Consider the following 23,588-nt stretch of genomic DNA (forward strand, 5'->3'; position numbering starts at 1 on the left):
GATGAAGAGCCAGGAAGATATGAGTTCAAGGTGCACCTCTGATATATATTAGCTATGTGACTCTTGAACAAATCATGTTTCCTCTCAGTGATCTAGACAACTAAATCTATAAATTGCAGAGAAGATAGTGACCTACATCAGTAGGAGTATGCTCATCTGGGAAGTCCCTACACCAATGAAATCATAGATCTACTCCCTATTCCTAAATCAGGGATTAGTAATCTTTCTTATATCATGCATCCTTCTCACACTCTGGTAAAATCTATGGACTAATGGAATACAGTTTTGCAATTAATAATATAAAAATCATAAATTTTAAGGGAAGCCAATAATACTGAAATAGTTATCAAAAAATTTTTAAGTGGCTTCCAAGTTAAGAACACTTTTCCTTAAGTATGAATTCAAGCATATGGTAGCAGTTGGCCTTAATAATTCATTACATATTTGTCACATCTTAATTGTTTGTTCTGAGATACATCTTACTTTCAAATGTAGATGTGTTAGTTTGAAATGAACTATTGGCATGGTCATCCCAGAGCTAATTAATGGACATTGTTCTAGGGAAGGTCTTAATTATTTATTAATCATTCCTCACTAAGTCTTTTTGAGTTGTTCAGTATCTCTATCCTAGAATTATTCTCCCTAACTGTTCATGAACATCAACAAAATATTCAATCCTAAACAAACAAAAAGCTCATGAAATATTTCTCATTGAGCTTTTGACCTTGCTGCAGATTATATCTATGCCTTTTTTAAGTTTCATAATTTTTATTTTCCATAGTTACATGTAGAACATTTTTTACCATACATGTACATTTATGTTTTTTTAATAGTTCCTTATGAATCACATTGGGAAAGAAAATCAGAACAAAAGGGGAAAATCATGAGAGGGGAAAAAAGAGAAAAAGCAGATAAACGTGAACACACATGTGTTGATTTACATTCAGTCTCTATAGTTCTGTCTCTGTATTTGGATGGCATTCAAAGTTTATTGGGATTGCCTTGCATCACTGAACTACTGTCAATTAATCATCTGTGCCTTCTAACAGCTATATAATTTTACCCATCTACAATATGCTGGAGATCTTCCTTTGAATCGTTAAATATTAATAATATTAAACACACAACTTGGGCCATCCATTTGTCATCTCTTGTGCTTGCTATTTGACTGAGCTTATCTCCTTTTTTTGTCCTGTGTCTTTGATATCTTTTTTTTTGTTTGTTTTTTTATTTCTTGCACTCAAGGTGGTGATATGCTAGAGACTACTTATTTCTACTATACATATTTCTATTGTCCTTTGGGTTACTTGCAGTTATAAATCTTTGAGATAATAGCATTACATGATTCACAGATATAATATAACTTGGAAATTTGTGATATTAACAAAGATGAATTTTTGAAGAAATAAAATTTCTTATGAAAAAGATAAAATAGAAATTTCTTGAACACCTGGATTCAAAAAATAGTTGTTAATGATTCAATGTCAACTTTGACTAAAGGTCTCCAGAGGAGTACCTCAGGGATCATTCAATCAACAATCATTTATCAAAGGCCTACTGTATGCCAGGCATTATGTTAGGATTGGGGAATAAACATGCAAAATGAAATAGTCTTACTCTCTAGTTAGCTTATATTATTGTGACAGAGAAATCATACACATAAGCATATGAAGAATTAAAAAAAATACAAAATAGATGACAGGTTTTTAAATACAATGTGATTATACAAGAGGGCACCAGGAGTTTAAAAAAAATAACATGAAAGGCTTCATGTAATTTGGAGTGTAGGAAGTAGAGTATTATGTGATTAAGCTGGAAAGATAGGTTGCACCTAGGTTTGCTCTGTAGTATGTAGCATTTTTTTTTGTCAGTGATTTAAAAGAAAGGCATAGATGGCATGATCATCCAATTTACAGATGACACAAAAATGAAGAAGTTAGAGTTAACACAATGGATGAGAACTACGTTCCAAAAAAATCATAATAGTGTGGTACATTTGGGTGTCAAATACCTTACACGTGCCCCCAAAAATCAACTCCACAAGTATAAGAGATAGAGGATGAGAAAGCTCTTTTTCTGGAAAAGATCTAGAGATTTTAATGGATTACAAGGGCATTATAAATTAGCAACTTTAGCCAAACAAACTAATGAGATCTTGGACTGCATCAAGAGAGACAAAGCTTCCAGGAAGCATTGAGAAACGGGGTGTGATTTGCTTTGCTGGTCAGACTATATTTGCAGTATTGTTTTTAATTCTAGGTACCACAGTTTAGGAAGGACATTAATAAGCTAGATAACAGGGAGAAGAGGACAACCAGCATAGTGAAGGATTCAGAATCCAAGTCATGTGAGGATTGAAGGAACTGGGGATATTTAGCATGAAGGAAAAAACCCCTCAAGGTGGAACATGATAGGTATCTTCTAAGTTAAAGAAGAATAAATGTATTAAACATATTAAACATATGGTAAATATGTGCTGAAGGAATTAAAGGGAATTAAGACTGGTAAGGGTGAGTGACTTGTTCAAAGTCACATCACTAATAAGTGTCAGAGGCTAGACTGGCCCAGGTCTTCCTGATTGTAGACCCAAGGTTCAATCCACTCTGCCATTCCTTTCAAAAAAGATGCTTTGAATATTTTGCCATATATGGGTTATTTGCCCTCTATCTTTTGAAATTCTTGAGGTATATATATCTAATAGTAGAATCTCTGGATCAGTGGGTTTGAACAGATCAGTTATTTTTTCATATAATTCTAAATTTCTTTCCAATGTGCTTTGACAAATTCACAGATCCATGGTTATGTGCAGCCACATCCCCTCCAATATTAAACCATTTACAAAAGTCTTTAGTCATGTTGCCAGTTTGCAATGTGTGTTCTTCCTCTGTTTTACAGCCTTTCTCAATTTTCCCTATCAATAATAATTTTTCCCTTTGGATTTCTCTTTTGTACTTTTATGAATCATTCTGTAAATGATTGCTTAATGTCAGCTACTGTTTATGGACATATGGATAATCCTTTCTAACTGTGAGTACTTAGCATGGTGTTCTGCAGATAGAAGGTACTTAATAATTTATTGCTAAATTGAATCTAGTCCAATGCCCTAATTTCATAAGTGAGGAAATTGGAGCATATAGAGATGAAGTTATTCATTTAAATGCAGAGAGTCAGTATTAAAGCCATGCCTCCTGTATCTTAATTCACTTTTATTTATGAAAGGCAGTATGGTATGGTAAGTAGTATATTAGAATGGAAATCCGGCGAGAGCTTCATTTAATTAAATTAGAAAAATCTTACTTACTTACATAGCATGTAAGCTATGATTCAGATTACAATTATGGGTCATTAGGAAGATGGTGTTGTATACAACAATAGAGAAGTTTGGCTATGGAGCATTTTAACAGGAAAGATCATAAGTTTAATTTGAGACATTTAATTTTTACTTAAAGTAACCTCACATGAAGATGTCCAGCAGGTAGTTTGAGATGTGAAATTGAGTTCAGAAGGCTGAACTCATTTTGGACTCATCTATATTGAGACTATTATGAAACCATGGGAAAAAGTAATTGCTAAGGAAAAGAATACAGAGAAAGGAGTTCTTAAGAGAGAGTTTAGGGAGATGCCTGGTTTGCAGGGTTAGGAGATAAATAATGGCTCAGTAAAGACAAATAAGGAGACATCTGACAGAGGCATAAGAGAGGCAAGAGAGTGTCATTGATGCTAAGGACAAAGACAACAGCGCTAAAGCTGAAGAAGATTGGGGAAGATATGTCCCCAATCTTCTTCAGCTTTAGCGCTGTTGTCTTTGTAACTCAGAAGGTAGAGATCAAGAAAATGAAAGGGGCAGACTTTGGGAGGGACAGAACCCAAAGATCTGACTGGAGAAAAAGGGGTATTTTTTGTTGTTGTTGTTTTTTTTAAGTAATGATATTTTTTAGTAAATGTATTTTGCAATGGTAACAACTTGTGATGGATGGAGTGGCAAAAACTATGGATGGGCACTAATCAAGAAGATCCTATCTACTTTGTCTAACTACATTTGAATTTATAGCTGAATACATGGAATTGGAACATAGGATTATAACTTAGAGTTGAAAAGAATATTCAGAGGAATTTAATATGGTAATACCATCTATCTTTGGTGATAGGACTTGTTTTATGCCTCATTTCATATTAATAGTTAGAAGACTGAATAAAGTTATTTCTGCTGCTATAAAAAAATTAGAAATCAATACAATATTATATTCATCTAAACTGGTCAAGAGATGATAGAATACACAAGCATAGTTCTGGGGTAGCAAAATATTGAGCTCCATAGGTGACAAAAAAAGAGGAGAAAGAGAGGAATAAGAGGAAGGAGGGGGTTAAAAGGAAAGAAAAGGAATAACCCTATTTGTTAAAGAGGGTTGCTTTTCCTTTGGGGGGTTATGTGGCAGTGTGGGAGGTAGAGAAAAAACATTTTTGTTCATTAAAATAAAATTTAATTTTTAAAAGTGACAGTGAAAAAAAAAAGAGAAAGTTCAGAAGTTACCTAGTTTTCCACTGGAGTAGCTAGTGGACCCAGGATGACCAAGATTCAAATCCTGCCTCTGATATTGACTAGATGTATGAATCCAGGGAAGTCACTTTATCTCTTTATGCCTCAATATCTTCATTAGTAAATTAAAATAATAATATCACCTATACTGATCAAATGGTGAGCTCAACACAAAAAGCTCCTATTTTTCATCTATACTGCTAAAACTGATTGGTTGCATGGCAAGCATGTGGTCTTTGGCTAAGTAAAAGAAACTGTGAACATTATGGATACTATAGAATGCTTTGGTTCTCTTGATGGCAGGACCAGCAAGAAGATTGCCATTTCTGACTGTGGACAACTTTCAGAAGTTTTTCTATTTTGGCTTTTGTCTTACCCACCAAACCATTTCATATCTGTTCTCATACTCTATAGTCCTTGGGCTCTCACTTGCTGTAATTCTTTTTGAATTTCATTTTCCTTTTTCTTCCACAAGTATGACTAGGACAAGAGAGATAAATTTCTGATTATGAAATAAAAAACTAAAATACAAAAATAAAACAAGCCAATAGAAAAGGTCCAGGCCACAGATGATGAAGACTGGAACTGGGGTGGTGGTGGCTGTATGAGTAGAATGAGGGGGCATTCAGCTTTGTGGTTATTCCTGCCCTTTAACTTTTTGTAATCATTGCATAGTTTTATTTTGCATATTTCACAGTGCTTCAGGTCATAAGTCTTCCCATATTTCTTTGTTTTCTTGAGGCTCATTATTTCCTTTTTGTTTTTTTATAATAATAGCTTTTTATTTTTCAAAATATATGTATAGTTAGTTTCAAAACCTTGCAAAATCTTGGATTCCAAATTTTTCTTCTTCCTTCACTTTTTTCCCCTTCCCCTAGGCAGCAAGTTATCCAATATAGGTTACACATATGCAATTTTTCTAAAATGTTTCCCCATTTATCATGCTGCACAAGAAAAATCAGATAAAAAATGGGAAAAATGAGAAGAAAAAACAAACAAGAAATAACAACAAAAAAAAGAAGTGAAAACACTATGTTGTAATACATATTCAGTCCCCATAGTCCTCTCTCTGTCTGCATTAGCTCTCTCCATCTCAAGTCTAAGTGGAATTGACCTGATCACCTCATTGTTGAAAGAAATCAATTTCATCACAGCTGATCATCACATTAATTTTGTTGTTGCTGTGTACAATGTTCTCTTGATTTTGCTGACTTTGTTCAGCATCAGTTCATGGAGGTCTCTTCAGACTTCTCTGAAATCTTCCTGCTGATTGTTTCTTATAGAACAATAATATTCCATAACATTCATATACCATAACTTATTCAGCCATTCCCTAACTGATGGGCATCCACTCAGTTTCCAGTTCCTTATCACTACAAAAAGGGCTGCTACAAACATTTTTTTTTTTTGCACATGTGGATCCTTTTCCTTCCTATATTATCTCTTTAGATTACAAACCCAGTAGAGACACTGCTGGATCAAAGGATATGAACATTTTGATAGTCCTTATGGTATAGTTCCTCATTGCTCTCCAGAATATTAGATCACTTCACAGCTTTACCAAAAATGTATCAGTGTCTCATTTTCTTATATCTTCTCCAACATTTATCATTATCTTTTCCTTTTATCTTAGCCAATCTGAGAAGTGTGAAGTAATACCTCAAAATTTTTTGAATTTGCATTTCTCTAATCAATAGTGATTTAGAGCATTTTTTCACATGACTAGAAAATTTTTTTTCTTTTATTTTCTTTGCCAGAAAATTGTCTGTTCATATCCTTTAACCACGTATCAATTGAAAAAATGGCTTGTATTGTTATAAGTTTGAGTCCTTTCTCTATTTTAGAAATGAGGGCTTTATCAGAACACTTGATATAATTCTAATTCTCCCCCCCCCCCCCCAGTTTTCTGCTTCCCTTCTAATCTTGGCTGCATTGGTTTTGTTTTTACAGAAACTTTTAAATTTAACTAATATAATCAAAATTACCCATTTTGCATTTCATAATGTTCTCTAGTTTTTCTTTGGCCATAAATTTCTTTCTTCTCTACAGATCTGAGAAAACAAGATCCTTTGTTCTTCTAATTTGCTTATAATTTCACCTTTATGTCTACATTGTGAACCCATTTTGACCTTATCTTGGTATAGGGTGTTAAGTGTTGGTCATTGTCTAGTTTCTGCCTTACTGTTTTCCAATTTTCTCAATAATTTTTGTCAAATAGTGAATTCTTATCCTGCCTGGAATCTTCTAGCTTCCAGAAACTATAGATTACTATAGTCATTGACTATTGTATCTTGTGAATCTAACCTATTCCACTAGTCCACCACTCTATTTGTTAGTCAGTACCAAATGGTTTTGATGACCACTGCTTTTAATATAGTTTTAGGTCTAGTACAGCCAGGCCATCTTCATTTGCATTTTTTTTTCATTAATTTTGTTGAAATTCTTAACCTTTTACCTTAACCAGATGAAGTTTTCTTCTTATTTTTTCCTAGCTCTATAAAGTAATTTCTTTGATTGCTATGGCACTGAATAAGTAAATTAATTTAGGTAGAATTGTTGTTTTTAATATTAGACTTGGCCTACCCATGAGCACTTGATATTCTTCCAATTGCTTAGATCTAACTTAATTTGTATGAAAATTATTTTTTAATTGTGTTCATATATTTCTGACTTAGTTTTGGCAAGTAGTCTCTCCCAAATTTTATATTATCTACAGTTATTTTTAATGGAATTTCTCTTTCTATCTCTTGCTGCTGGACTTTGTTGGTAACATATAGAAATGCCTGTAACTTTGCTTTGTTTCTAGTAGTTTTTCAGTTGATTCTCTAGGATTCTCAAAGTTATGCTATCATATCATCTGCAAAAAGTGAAAATTTTGTTTCCTCATTACCTACTTTAATTCTTTCAATTTCTTTTTTCTTCTCATTGCTAATGCTAACATTTCTAATATAATATTGAATAGTAATGGTGATAGTGGACAACCTTGTTTCATCTCTGATTTTATTGAGAATGTTTTTCGTTTATCCCCATTATAATGATGCTTGCTGATAGTCTTAGATAGATGCTATTTATCACTTTAAAGAAAACTCTGTTTATTCCTATGCTCTATTTTAATAAGAATGGGTGTTGTTTCTTGTCAAATGCTTTTTCTGCATCTATTGATATAATCACATAATTTCTGTTAGTTTGGTTATTGATATAGTCAATTATATTAATAGCTTTCCTTGCATTCCTAGCATAAATCCCATTTGGTCATAATGTATTATTCTGGTGATGAGTTGCTGTAATCTCTTTGCTAATATTTTATTTAAGATTTTTGCATCAATATTCATTAGGAAATTGGTCTATAATTTTCTTTCTTTGTTTTGACCTTTCCTGGTTTAGGTATTAGCATCTTATTTGTGTTAAAAAAAAAAAAAAAAAGGAATTTGGTAGGACTCTTTCTTCCCTTATTTTTCCAAATAGTTTGTATAGTATCGGAATTAATTGTTCTTTAAATGTTTGGTAAAATTCACTTGTAAATTCATCTGGTCCTGGCCATTTTTTCTTAGGCATTTCATTGGGGTTCTTTGTTTCTTATAGCACAATAATATAATTCACATCAATGAACCACAATTTGTTTAAACATACTCCAGTCTATATAGTTATCTATTTGATTCTAGTTCTTTGTTCCTATCGCCCCAAAAAATGCAGTATAAATGTTTCCTGAATATTTGAAATCTTTTGGTTATGGAGCTTCTTGAGATATATGCCTAACAGTAGTAATCCTGGATCAAAGGGTATGGACATTTTAATCACTTCTTTGCATAATTGAAAATTGCTTTCTATAATGATTGGGAGAGTTCTACATTTGTAACAACTTCCCATTGCATTTTTTAAATTCTAAAAAATTATTATGTACTTATTTTCTTCCCAGACTCCACTGAGAAATGAAAAAAAAAAAAGAAAAAAAATTGCTTGTAACAAAGGCAGTCAAGCAAAACAAATTCCCATTTTAGCATATACAAATATTTTATATGTACATATGTATGACTTGCTTGATTTTCATAAAAAAAACTTATAGGGAAGAAAAATAAGGGGGAAAGGACCTTTAAGAATTTCAGATTATTTGACATTAGGAAGAACAGTTTTAATTACAGGAATATTTCAAACTTTTTATGAGTCTTTCCACTTGTAATGTGTACATATGTATCTATATAAATGTGTATATGCATTTCTCTTATTAATGATTCAGATTATTTCTTATGGTTGTTAAGAGTTTGTAATTATTCATTTGAGAATTGCTTCTTTATATCTTTTAAACATTTATCAACTGGGGAGACCTTCAGATATTTAAAGGTAGCTTTTGCATTCATCCTTAATCTTCTCCTGGCCAATATTTCCAGTTTCCTCAACAGAATAAGAAATGGATGAGGGACCTCAGCAATCATCTAGTCTAATAATCCACATATTAAAATAATGCCTACTAAAGCATACCCAGTCTCAACTTAAAGATCTCTGAGTCATGCAATCCATACTATCTCCTTCAAACTGAGGTTGAACAACCACTTATGTTATAATGATTTTTTCTTTAGTATGGGGATAGACTGCTTGGCCAGTGATATCACTTCTGTTTCTCAAATTCAGTGACTCTCTGACCTTGAAGATCAACTACAGATAACCTCTTTATTATATGGATAAAGATTCTGAAACATGGAGAAATCTTGATTTGTCAAGTTCTCCTGACTCCAAAATTAAGTGCTTTTTGCCTCCTTCTTTCTGCTCTCTTTGTGTAGCCTAAGAATAATGTAGGATCATTCCTTTTTCCCTCCCCCAGTCCAGTTAGTCACTCCAGTTAGTCACACTGGATCCCTTGTGTAAAATCTGACATACTGTACTGTCTGTGAATCATTCTGCACATGAAAAATTGGAACATTTCCAAATGAAGGACTCGTAAAAAGCTTGAATTATTCCTATAATTAAAAACTGATCTTCCTAATGTCAAGTGATGTAGAATTCTTAAAGATCCTTTTCTCTCTTCTTTTCCTTCCTTATAAACTTCTATTATGAAAATCAGGCAAGTCATAGACAAGGAAAGGAATTCCAGCCACACTGAACCAATTTAAAACCTTTTGCAGACTAACATTCCTCTCAAACCAAGCAGTAAGAAAAAGGGAGTGACTGTAGAAAAGCATATTAAGACATTTGAAAAGTGATCCCTACTCTGAAAGTTAAAAAACACACTGGGAAGCCAAACTTTCAGACACAGTGCATTGTGTTCTAGGAGACTGTTACAATCAGGCTCTCTTTTCTCTTGTTTTCTCATCTGTCATCTTTCAACTCAGTGAATTTCGAATTCACTTATTCTTTTCTCATCTTCTCTTTTTCTTAGGGTCAGTGCTTACTTAATGGTACAAAGTCTAAATTAGCACTGCACACCAATGGTGCTTAATCAGTACTTGCTGAATGGCTATTTAGATGAGAATTTACAGAATAAGCATTAGAGCATTTATTTAATTTAGAGATTATCTGGTTCAAAACCTCTCACTTTATTGAGAAGCAGAGACCCAGAGGTGGAAAGTAACACATGCAAACTCGTGCTGCAGGTTCGTGGGAGAGCCAGGCCTAGAATCCAAATCTCCTGACTTGTACTAATGTGCTCTTTCCACTATTATGCAGGCCTGTGCACCCCATTTTTCTACTTCACTCTGCTGAAGTACATGCCTAGTATGTATTTTGTCCTCAAATGCTTTCTTGAAAACATTTCCAGAATTAAATAACAACTGGCACAAACTGGAAAATTCTTTTGGAGTTATCTCGCTCTCATTTCTCCTATCTTTGAGGTACACAAGAATAATTTAGGTAGTTATGATGCTTATTAGGGAACTGAAATCCTGTTTTTGTAACACAGACCCTGGAACATATTTTAGGAGAAACAAATTGCTCCTTAGATTTAGTCTGGTAGCGCTATGCAATCTAGGTCTTTCTAGTAGGCATTTAATGTATACTTGTTGAATTTTATTGAATTGGAAGCACTTATCAGATTGCACTCACCTCTGCCTTTCTGCCTTCCTGAAATCTAAATTTTACTATCGAAAAGGAATTTATTATATTTCAGCCTTTCGAGAATTCTACTCTTACTTAGCCTCTCAAATCTGGAAACCTCCCTTTGATAGATGAAAATGGAACTTCTGTTTCCAGTGCCTACTTTGAATCCTTTTGGCAAAATTAAATGTTCTCTTTGAGCTTTGCTTTTACCGCTGGGCAGAGAGATTCATTACTGATTGTTTGATCTGGATATTTTTTTTTTTTCCTGGCAGCTAGGGAGCCCTTCCCCAAAAGGTTATTCTGCTACCTAATTAGGGGAGCCAATATCTGTTATGCTCTATCCAGTTCTGGGCCCTGTATTTTGGGAGTGTATTTTTGACTAACTGGATGGTATCAAGAAGTACCAGAACCTTTCACATAATACATTTAATAAATGTTTGTTGACTTGAGTTGATAGATACTTTTCAGTATTTTATGATCTGTCATGTAAGAATTGGTTGAAAGTATTAAAACATAAAAATCCATATGTGTTTGAAGCAAAATAAAATATTATAGTATTCATAGTACCCTTTGTTCTAGATTTTGTGCCTCTATTAATTTAGCCTAAGATCTTGCTAGTTTTTTATGGTACCATATTATACTTTTGACTCATAAAGTTCTTATATGTATCATATATAAATTGCTAATTTTCACAGGTGACTACTGTCTAACCATACACCCCAGCTTTTAATTGTTGAATTGACTTTTTGAATCTATGTATAGGATTTTATCATTATTTGTATTAAACAGTCACTTTACATTTGGCTCAGTGTCAATGGTGCTTATTGTGAATGTGACTGTATTTATACCTTGTAAATTAACAAATGCTATAAATCAAAGCTTTATTTTTTGTTTTGTTATCTATACTTAGTACTGATTGAAAAAATGTTAGTAACTCAGATTAAATTTAAAAGTCCAATTAGACATACACTTTCCCTTTCTTTCTACCACTCCCAGAGCCTTTGGTTAGGCATTGATCAGCACCCTCCTGCTCAGTGCTTTAACCTATTGTGATCTTTTCTTTTTAGATCCCAACTCTTTTAACTCACATGTCAGCTATCTCTCTCAGTTTGCAACATCTGCAAATTTGATAAGCATTGTATTTATTCCTTAATCCAAGCTTGACAAAAAAAAAGTTGAATAGCCCATGACCAAACAGATCCCAGGGGAATACATTAAGTCCTCCCTCTACATTGACTTTGCTTCATTAGTTAGCATTCATGACTTTAGTCATTCAAGCAATTCCAGAATTCACTTAAATGTCTTATCATCTCATGCACGTTTTTAATCTCATCCACAAAGATAGCATCAGCAATTTTGTCAGTGTTTTGCTGAAATCTAGGCAAACTATGTCTCAGTGTTTGAGTAATTCCTCAGTCTAGAAAAATGTCAAAAAAGGAAATGAGGTTAACTAGTCATGACCTGTTATTGATGTCTCTGTTCTTGGTGATTATTGTTTTCTTTTTTTAAATATCCACTAACAAACTCTTAAATAGAAAGTCTCAGAACTTTGCCAAAAATCAGAAATTAAGTTTATTGTTTCATAATCATCAGATTATGTTCTCTTGGATCTCTTTCTCCTCAGACTTTGGTAGTTTTGTGTAATCCAACCCTTTCTTATAGTTCTGAGTATTCTTACCCTCTTGCTCATCTTAAATACTCCAGGTTCTACAGATGCCATGACTCAGCAGCCCCAGGATGAGTTTGATAGCAATGTAGAGAGTGCCCAAGAGTGGATGAAGGCTGTCCAGGAGCGACTACAGGTTAATGACAACACTCAAGGCCCTCGAGCTGCCCTAGAAGCCAGACTAAGAGAAACAGAGGTATGTTGAGACTTGGGTTCCTATCTAAGACATCACAAACAGCTCCTTAACACAATAATTATGGCTTGGGGGTGATTAAGAAACAAAAAAGCTTGGTTCTAATCCTGGTTCTGCCACTAATTTACTCTGTAATATAGGAGAAGTCACTTCTCTTTAGGTCTCAATTACCTGTAAAATGAATAAACTGAGCAAGATAATCTACAATATATCTCCTAGAAGTATTGATCTCTGTGATAAAAAATTGTAGCTCAACAGTGGTTCTGTTTAGGAAATAGAATTATCATCTTCTTGATAGACTGGTAGTCTCCTTCAATGATAACATGGTAATAAAACAAATCATAAATTCAGTCCATCTGGACTAGGGAACTCTGATTAGGGAATAGGATTTTAGTGAATCAAAAGTCTTTGAATTAAGAATTCTTATATATATTATATGTTGGTCGCCAGTTTTCACAGGTATATGATAAAATAAATTATACTTAACAAAGGAATTTTAAGAAAGAATATATAATAGTATCTTTCTTTGATGATTCAGAACATACTCTGGCATTATGACGATATTCTATGGAATGAATACTTATTGTTGTAATTAATTTGGATGAGGAAGAAAGCATGGGGTTAGAGAATCATAGATTATAAGAAGTGTAAGAGACTTTTGGAATCATTAAGTTCAACCAAATCATTTTAAGATGAGGAAAAGGCCCATTAACAGAAAGTTCTTTGCTTAGTTCAATTAGGGGGTGCTGTATTTAGAGTGTTGAATCTGGAGTCAATCCTGTCCTAGACACTTACTAGTTATATGACCTTGGTAAGTTTTTTATTCTCAGTTTCCTAAAAAATGTAATATGAAAATAGTAGCAGCACCTATTTAGGGTTGTTGAATGGATCAAATAAGATAATATTTGGGAAATACTTAACACAAGTGGATCAAAAAATATAATATTTCGAAAATGTTTAGCACAAGTACATAGTAAGTGCCATATATATGCTTATCCCTTCTCAAGATCACACAGCAAGTCAGGGACTCAAACCCAAGTCTGCTTATTACAGAGCTGTGCTACAGCCAGCTAATATCAATTGATTATTAGATTTTCATTGTGAGTATTTAAATTAGCAAATGCTATAAATCCTGGATTGATTCATTATTTTTTTTTATTGGTAGAACTAGCAAAAATAAAGAAAATGTTAATAAATAATGCCGATTAAACTAAAAAAAAATGTGTTATATATATTATTTTCCCTTAAGAGATAATTGTTAAATTTTTATTGCTATACCACTGGCTGGTTCTGTCTATTGTTCCATATTTATTACATCTGAAGCATTGCTATACAATGAAACCATTGATGGAAAAACATCACATTCCTTGGAAACCCTGTATCATTCTCCTGAATGCTCTGGAAACAGTAATGCCTTGATAGTGGTAAAGTTAGGTAGCTTAGTGGAACAGTGGATAGAGAGCTGGACCTATAATTAGAAAGACCTGAGTTCAAATCTTCCTTCAAATATCTACTAGCTATGAAGCCCTGAGCAATTCAGTTAACTTGTCTCTCTGCCTCAGTTTCTTCCTATATGAAATAAGGACAATAACAGCATCTATCTCCTAAAGGTTGTTGTGAGGATCAAATGAAATATTTATAAAGCACTTTGCAAATTTGTTAAATTCTGTTAGCTATTATTAGTTATTATTATTTGGTTCAATTCAACAAACATTGATTAAATGTCTATTACATTAAAATACTATGATTGTTATGCTGGCTATGTAAGTGATAATATTGTAGGCCTAGAGTGTTCAGGTTCTCTCACTTCGGTGCTCTTTCCTTTATACCATGCTGTATCATCCAAAAATGTTACAAACAGAATGAAAGATGGAATTGGAACTTATTAAGGAAAGAAGCCCCAATTCATCTGATTGTGGAATAGTCTATGGTGCTCCCTGTTTGTCTCATTCTCAATAATTTTGTATCCTATAGTCTAAATTCAAGAAACAATGTGTGTCCTTTCCCTCTTAATTTAAGTTTATTAGCCTAATAGAGCTCACACATTTTTTGGGTGAATGCGATGAGTTCAACGGAATAAGTTTTCTAGCATCTGGCAGATTTTCATATATTGTCACATACACTGCTAGACTGGGGAACCAGATAATATGACACTTGTAACCCATTTCATTCATTCATTGGCAACTCCAGGATAATCCTTTAAGTCTACAATTTTTAAAAAATTATTTGTTTAATCTTGGAAAGAAAAATGCTGATTAAAAAAGGAGTCCTGAAGCTAAACTTGCAAAATTTATATAGTTATATATTCCTCATTTTGAAATTAAAAGATGGGTGTAAGGGGCCTATTAAATGGCATATCCATTTAGCCAAAGACCACAAGACCATATTTTTGTTTATTTTTTTAATCTTCACAGTTATCATAGTTTTATTTGTTTTGTTTTCTTTCCCTTTCTATGAGGGTCATATTTAATTAGGAGTTCAAGCTTTGAACATCAGGAAAAAAGACTGATACTCTAAGTCTATGGTTTTAAAATTAGATTTTAAATTATTTGCTAGAAACTTATCATTTACCAATATAACTAATTAAATATGCTTTGAAATTATTTATAGTTGAGTAAAATAATTCCTTATGTATATTAGTTGTAATGGGCTGAGGTTTGAGCTGATGCACTGAGGTCCCAAGTACGTGAGGCTAGATAGTAATTGGGCTATACTCTATTAATATACATGATTGGATTAAGAATGGTCCCTGCCCACTCTCCTTGCAAGTCCTGATGTGTTGTATAGGAAATGACGATTTTGGTGGGTGGAGGCAGAGAGAGAGGGAGCAAGACAAGTGGGGAGAGATTGGGCTGAGTTCGAGACTCCGAGCTGCTGGTTGTGTGGCTGCTGGTCGAGCTAGCTTCTTGACTCAGTTGCACACATTGCTATCGCTGATTCTCTTCCACCTCCGATCCTTCTTCACTGAGAATAAAGACTGACGATTTTCCCCTAACCTGAATTCCTGTCTCGTGCTGATCTTAAAATATACGATCTTAACAATTAGTGATTTCTGTAGTCTAATGATCTTTTCAAATCATGATTATGTTTTGAGGAAACAGACATTTTTCAAAAGTTCTAGGCTAGAATTGTTTTAATTTTAACTTTTAAAATATTTTATTGGTCCTCTCATTTTCTCCATATTGGTCAATGCCCACAAATTCTTTCTTTGCCTTCTAAGTAGGACATCCACTCTATAATAAATATGTTTGATCAATCAAAACAGATTGAGATAAATCAATATATATCTTGTCTGTCACCTAGGAGATTCTTCAGTTGCTTCAGAAAAAGCTCTGACATTTTTCAAAGCTTCCCTTCACATTCCTGTGGTCATACAATTGTTTTGATTCTATTCTTCTCTCTGTATGTATGCTTTAAATATATTCATATATACTTTTGTGAAAGTATATAATGTGTGTATATAATCAGATACATACATACATATATATCTATGTACACACATATATTTATATGTTTTTATATATGACCCAAAGACTATAATATGAGAGAAAATCTTTCTTATAAAGCAATTTCTAGTAAGATCAGATGGAACAAAGGCATGAAGAGATTCTTATTAAGATGCTTAAATTGTGGTTACCTTGAGGGGAAAAAAATGTGCTCTTTTGTAAAACTGTTTACACCAGACCAAAGAAAATAAGCTTATTTTTTTTAAGCTTAATTAATTAGCATAAGAGAAGGGAAGTGAATTCCTGGAACTACTCAAAATGCTTAACTTTTCTTTTGCAATAGAGGAAGGGTTGTAATGAAAGAGACTTTGTGTAAATATGAAAGGTTTCACTCAAAAGACAAAAAATGTAATATAAGATAATATAGGAATATAGAACAAAAGTGTCGATTATGTTTTCCCATAAATCCACTTTCAACACCATGAATTGGGACCTAGAATATATAATATTATAAAATCTCAGGTGCCATTTAATCTAGTTTAATCTGCCAAAAGTATGAATATGGTCTGTAATATTCCCAACAAGTAGTTAATCAGCTTTTAGTAAATGCATCTAGAAATGGGAAACTTTTATTTATGTGCCTGCCCATTATATTTTCAGGTGGTTTTAATTTCTGGGCAATTCTTTCTTGTATTGATTACATTAAAAATGCTTGAGTTTTGTTTTGCAGTAGAAGAAGGGTTGTAATGAAAGAGACTGTGTATATGTCAAAGAAGCTTCATTTAGAAAGACAAGAAATGTATTATAATATAAATGTAGGGAAAAAGAGTCAGTTATATTTTCCCATAAACCCACTTTCAACATGAATTGGGACCTAAATATAAAATAATACAAAATCTCAGGTGCCATCTAGTTTAATCTAATCTGTCAAAAGCATGAATTTGTTCTATAATATTCCCAATAAGTGGTTAATCAGCTTTTAGTAAGTGCCTCTAGAAATGGGAAACTTATACTTATTGCCTGCCCATTATATTTTCAGGTAGTTTAATTTCTGGGAAGTTCTTTCTTGATATTGATTATTTAGATTATAATAGTAGCTCAAAAAGTCATTCCTTAACAAAACCTTTTCATAAATTATTTTCCTTGATGTTCAAGATTATATAATAAGGTTGTCAGTACAAAAATTATCCTTATTCTATGGATGAGAAAATTGATGGTTACAGTTAAGGAGATCAAATCATTTGTCCAAGGCAGCAGAGTGTAGAGTTTGGCATCAGAAGATCTGAATTCAAATATTAGCTATGAAACGTATCCCTTTAGACAAGGCCATTCAAAGCCTGAGTGTCCTGAATCAAAAATTTAGAACTGGAAAAGATGTTAGTGATCATCTGGTCCAATCCTAGTATTTTATAGATGAGAAAACCATATACACAGAGAAAGCAAAGGCAGAATTATCCATCACAAGTTCCATCACATTATTCCATCACAAATCTATTGGAATTGTGGGACAGTATTTTTGACAGCAATTAGTATCATTAAAGAATTGGAAACCATTTCAGTTAAAGAAACTAGGGATCCTTAATTGGGAGAATAGATTTATGGGTAGTTGACCAGGAGTGTATTGGTAAATAATAGACTCTCTGGAAAAAAAATAATGTACTGCAAGATACACTTTTAAGTTTAATCTACATTATTAATACTTTCTTAAGTCTAGAAATCTAAACAATAAATCAAGCTGTGATTTGTAGTAGTTGCTGACTTCTGGGGTATAAATGCTCACACTGCAAATTTTTTAATTGACTCTTCTGAGCTATGCAAGCTGGCCTTAGTACATCCCTACTTATAACTGTCTTCAAATATCTGAACGGCATATACAGAAAAGGAATTAGGATTTGTTATACTTGCCTTGAGAAGGCAAAACTAAGAGCAATAAGTAGAAGTTAGGGTAAAGACAGATTTTGATTCATTCCTATGAAGATTCTCTCCTGGCCCTAAATGGATAGTGTTACTTCAGGGTAAGGAGTTCCCCCACCATGAAAGTATTAATGCACAGACTGAGTGAACATTCAAAATATTTTCTAAATAGTATTCCTACATTGTTTATTGACTGGATGATTACTGATATATATCCCTTCCAACTCTGAGATTCTAGGACTCTGATTTTTGCTATCTGTTATAGCCATTCAGTTTCTGTATATTCCTAAAGGTTCAAGGGACATGTCTTCAAAACTCTTATTATAACTCTTGCAGTTCCCCTGAAGTCTAAAGTCAAGTTCCCCTCCTTTTCAGTGTTTTTTTTTTGGGGGGGGAGAGGGGAGTAGGATCTCCTGCGTCAAGTTGGATGTCTGAGTCTCAACTTGCTCCCTCATTGGATGGTTTAAATATAAACATCCTTGCCCATACATACCATGTGTATATCATTTTCCAAGTGATTCCTTGCCAGTTGGCTCCATACTTCCCCTTGACATTTATTTCCTGCTAATTTACTAGTTTAAAAAAAATATGCAGGCAAAGAGAGTAGTTTTTGGCGCTGGGAAAGAAGAGTGGAATTCACTCCTTGGAAAATGAATTTCTGGTTCATCTGGTTCATCGATGACTATTTTTCTGAGTTTTGAGAAAAAAATAAACCAACAAGAAATCTAAAGTTAAGATGCAGAATTTTTACTTTCTTTTCTGGATCACATTTTTATTAGTATTCTTCCCTTTCCCTCTTTGCATAAACAAAGTCACACATTATTCTCTCCTTCAGGGAAGAATACTTATAAGAAAGTGAATATAGTGCCCCAGAGTTCTACAGATTTTTATTATTTAGTCCTACAGGCACTTTCATAGCTCATTAGGACTTGGAGATCTGAGAATCCTTTGAAGAAAATAAGTCTGAAAATCAGCCTTCTAGCAAGGGTGTGTTGATGAAGGGGTGTGCCATCTGTGCTTGTACTAGGAATAGGTAGGTGTGTTTAATTTCTTCTTTGTTTTACAACTTCAGACTTTTCTGTTTCCCAAACTGTTCTTTGAGTATAAATTAGGCTGCTGGGGAGGCTGCCAAAACATTCATTCACAAGCATTTATTAAACATGTGCTTTATATGAAGCTCTGAGCTAGACTCTAGAAAAAAATACTAAGCTTAAACCACAAGATTTTAGGACCTAGAACTGTAGTGATCTTTGAGATAATTTAGTTTGATGATATCATTTTACAGGATTAGAAAAATTAAATGACTTGGACAAGATAGTATTCTTGAAAAGAAAAGACAATTGCATTTAATATTGCAATCTAGTAGGAGGATAAAACATATATGGATAACTCTAAAACACATGGAATGTCTATTAGTTTAAAAATGTGTTAGGTTTGATTCAGGAAGATAGTTTTTCCTTTCAGTGAAGGAGAGGAGCATCAGGAAAGCAACAAGGAAACTACAGAACTCCAGGATTGAATGGGATTTTTCATAATGCTGATATTCAAAAGTTCGGAAAAGTCCAGAGTAATGTTTTAGGAATTCCCCACGTGTCTTTTTCAAGCATTGTAACCCCCCTTAACACAGAGAGATTTTCCTGTTTAGCTTCTCTTTTATGAGAACAATTCTAGAGGCTACCTTCTATAAAATCACTTTGAGATAACAGACTAAAAATAGTCTTATGGGGAAGGTACAAGAGAGGCTTTGCCGTAGCAATTTGGAATTGTCCTGTAAACCCATATGTTGCTGCATGTCAGGATTGTACAGACCGAATATTTCAGTGGATTCATGGTCTTAATGATGTCTATGTGTGGACATCTGGAGAGATTGGTTAAACTTTCTGGACCTCATTTTGCTCATCTTCAAGTTGAGGATGATCCTTATCATTGGTATCAATTGCAACCCATCCTTGCTAAGGGTCTGTGAGATTTTTATCCACAATATCCTGTACATTCTCTATAGAGGGCTTATCCAAAATATTGGAAGCCTTCCCCTAGAAGAGAGTAATCTTTTTTAAATCATAGATTCCTTTATCAATCTGATGAAGCTTTTAGTTCTTTTTCTCAGAATAATATTTTTCAGTGCATAAAATATATAAATAGGATTTCAAAGGAAAACCAATTATGTTGAAATTCAGTTACCTTTTTTTAAAAAATTCATAGATACCAGGTTGAGAATCTCTGCTTTAAAGGTTCTCTTAAGTGTAGCATTTAGGGTACCAATATGCTGTCTCTAATGTTTACTTTTCAGTCTTTTTCTTATCATAAATTCCTTCTGTTATATCCTCTGGGACACTTCTTATGCATAATTAAAAATATACTGTGCATCCAATATAGATTTTTCCATTGTTCTTTGGTTCACTTACAATTTAGATTCTTTGGATATTGTGTTGTCCCCAAACAAGGAAACATATGGTATTGCCAAGGGAAAAGAGTATTAATTTTTATTTTTTACTCCAGGGAACAGGCTGAGATCATCAAAAGCACTTTTCATTTTTTGAATGGCATCTAACCTACTTTTTTCCTTCTTTTCAATTCTGTGATTTAAGGTAAATACTGCTATATCTTCTACAGAGAAACATCTGATGACCTTGCCAACTGTAGGGAATCTATTCTATATTTGGACATTATATAGGACATCCTTCATGATAGTGGCAAATTCTGTAGGCACACATGTACCTCCCTGAAAGTTTATTTGATATGATTAATTTTAGGGTCACTGAATAGTTTTGATTATCTTAGAATTTCATATTAATGTATGCGTAACTGACACTTTATTGGGGAAGAGTTTTTATATACTATGTTTGGTTCTATGAACCAATTTATTTATTTATTTGCAATCAACAAACAAAATACAGGATCTTATATTCTTTATTCCTTATTGTCAGTTGTGCAAAAATGTGGTCTATTACAGAATATTGTTTATAAAACCCTATCTATTCCCTTCATTCATTTTCATCAAATATAAATTAAAACAAATGATAATATATGTACGTTTTGCCAATCTCAGAGCTTCATATTACATAATATGTGACATAAAGCTTTATATATTTTGTAAATATGTTATTTATTTCATTAAATATCAATTGCATGTGATTTCTTTAATTTTAATTTTTTAAAATTTTGAGTTCCAAATTCTGTCTCCCTTCCACTCTTTTAACATCCTTGAGAAGGCAAGCAATTTGATATCAATTATACATGTGAAGTCATGCAAAATATATTTCCATAGTAGGCATGTTCCAAAAGAAAATAGTTTAAAAAAAAAAGGAAAATAAAGTTAAAAAGTTAAACGACTGCTGTTCTTATTATGTTATTATTATCTCTCTCATTCTTTCTCCATATATATGTATTGATTTTCATGAAGATTTTATTAAGATGAAAAAGTAGACATATTGATTAGTGATTATTTATCTTCTTTTGATTTCCTCTTTAAGATGTCTATATTGTTTCTAAGTTTTCCACTTTTTTTTCTTTTGGTGTTTTCTTCATAAGCTACCTTTCTGCAATATTTTCAGGATTGTGTAGCTTTAATCTGGTCTAGCCACTATTCCTGAATTTTCCTTCTTTAGTGCTAGCTCAAATTTATTGGGAACTAAAGTATATGTATATTTGTATGTATTATATGTGCTGTCATTGCTGTTGTTCAGTCTTTGCAGTTGTATCTGACTTTTTGTGATCCCATTTGAGTAGTTTTTTTTTTGTTTGTTTGTTTTTTTTTTTTTTGGCAGAGATATTGGAGTGGTTTCCCATTTTCTTTTCCAACTCATTTTATAGATGAACAAACTGAGTGAGGCAAAGCAGATTAAACAGATAGTAAGTGAATGAGGCTTGATTGAACTCAGGAGTCTTTCATACTTTAGGTCTGGCACTAGTTGCCCATTATATACAGAACCATTATATTATATGTACAGACAGCCATATATCATCTATACCTATATGTTATACCTGGCACTCAAATGGATCTGTGATCTTATCAAAGTGAATGCCAAAAAACATCATAACCTATCCATTGATGTTCATTTTATGCCATTCTTGTTCATGTCCTTAAATCTGTTAAGAAAGTCCATTGAATATATTAAGTACCTTCTTTAGTTTTTCTTAAAATCACAAGGATACTAGCAAAACACACAGGCAGTCCACAGACATTCCTTGCTCTCATTACTTGACTAACCCATTATCTCATGTGGTACAGAAGAAAAACAAAATGATAGCAAAGTAGAATGAATTAGGAGCAGGAATCTAAGGAAAATGGCAGGATAAGATATATCCTAGAATATCTGTCCCTTACCACACAAAATTATATAAGTTCTTTATATATTTATATATTATATATTATATAAGCTCCCCTAATTCAGAAATCTCAGAAGTAATAGAAAGAGAAAAGGTTAAAAAAGAAAAAAAAAGAACGTCACAAAATAATTCTTACACCCACCCCTCAAAAAAATGATTGCCAATGAACTCATTAGTTCTTGACTTCAAGTACTACCACTGTCTCTGTCCCTCCTGATAATCCCTTGTCAATAGCAAAATTGCAAACTATAAATGACTACTTGAAGCTATGCTCCAAATAACTAGTCAAGAAATTCAAATGAAAGACCATTCAAATTGTAAAAGTGGACAAAAAATGGAAGCAGTTATTACTGGAAGAACTATGGGAAGGCAGGCATAAAAATGTACTATTGTTGAAGCTGTGAAGTAGTCCAATTTAGCATCATTCGACATAAAGGTCTTAATTGTCAATGCTTTTTGACCCAGTAATCGCATTGTTGGGCATAAACCAAAAGGAAATGAGAAAGGAACAAAGGTCCAATATATGTAAAAATATTAAAGTATTAGTGTTGATGGTATCAAAGATTTAAAAACAGAAAAGGCATACATTGGAAATTATCTGAAAAAAAATATGTTTTAGAATATTATAGTGCAATAAGAAATGACAGATAAGAGGAATTCAGGAAAATATTGGAAGTTCATATAACTAATGCAAAAAGATTAAATAGAACCAAGGAAGTATTATATACAATGACTATAATAATGTGAGTGAAAAGATTACTAAAAGAGAGTTGAACTCTGTAACTGAAAAACTCAAAATGATCCCCAAATCAGATAATACAACCTATCTTGCTCCTTACACTGAGAGGTGGAAGATTACATAATGTGTACATGAGGTCACTGTATAGGATTTTTTTTTCTTAATTGATTTGTTTTATCACAAGGGAAAGTTTAAATGTGGTGGGGGTTGTTGAAATGATTGATGTAAAGACAAAGGATCAATAAAATTTTTAAACAAATTTTTAAAAAGAAGATTGAGCTATTGTATACCTACCCAGAGGGTTATTGTGAGAAAAGAGCTTAACAAACTAAAACATTGTGGAAATATGAATATTTGTCATTTTGCTTTTGTTAGCGAATATGTCACCTAGAACCAGAGGGGCAAATGAAGATGGACCTAGTCCTGAAGTCAGCAGACACTCTGCTTAGCTGTTGCAGTGAAGAACAGAAGCACAACATCCTGACTAAGCTCAAGGACATCAAAGCCCAGTGGGAAGAAACAGTTATCTACATTACTCACTGTCACAGGTAGACAATTACTGGAGACCTGGGTAGAAAAAAATCCTAAGAGTTAGACCTATTGGTATGTGAAAGCTATCACAAGTATTTGAGGGAGGATCATAGAATGTTAGAACTAGAAGGGTCCTTGGAATCATATCTCTATATGACCCTCATAGCCAAAAGGCACCTTACAGGCTCTCCTGTCCAAACTCCCTC

General features: G+C 33.1%; 1 protein-coding gene across 3 annotated transcripts in view; it reads left to right on the top strand.

Annotated features, from left to right (window-relative positions):
- Window positions 1–23,588, top strand: part of SYNE3 (spectrin repeat containing nuclear envelope family member 3) — a 165,349-nt gene that overhangs the window by 36,149 nt on the left and 105,612 nt on the right. For all 3 annotated transcript variants that reach the window (XM_031953304.1, XM_031953303.1, XM_012550575.2), the window contains 2 exons: window positions 12,269–12,426; window positions 23,227–23,399. In XM_031953304.1, coding sequence (XP_031809164.1) covers window positions 12,283–12,426; window positions 23,227–23,399 — 317 coding nt within the window. In that variant the 5' untranslated portion in view covers window positions 12,269–12,282. The remainder of the gene's footprint in view (window positions 1–12,268; window positions 12,427–23,226; window positions 23,400–23,588) is intronic.

The sequence above is a fragment of the Sarcophilus harrisii genome, chromosome 2, assembly GCF_902635505.1.
Source record: "Sarcophilus harrisii chromosome 2, mSarHar1.11, whole genome shotgun sequence".
Taxonomy (NCBI): Eukaryota; Metazoa; Chordata; class Mammalia; order Dasyuromorphia; family Dasyuridae; genus Sarcophilus; species Sarcophilus harrisii.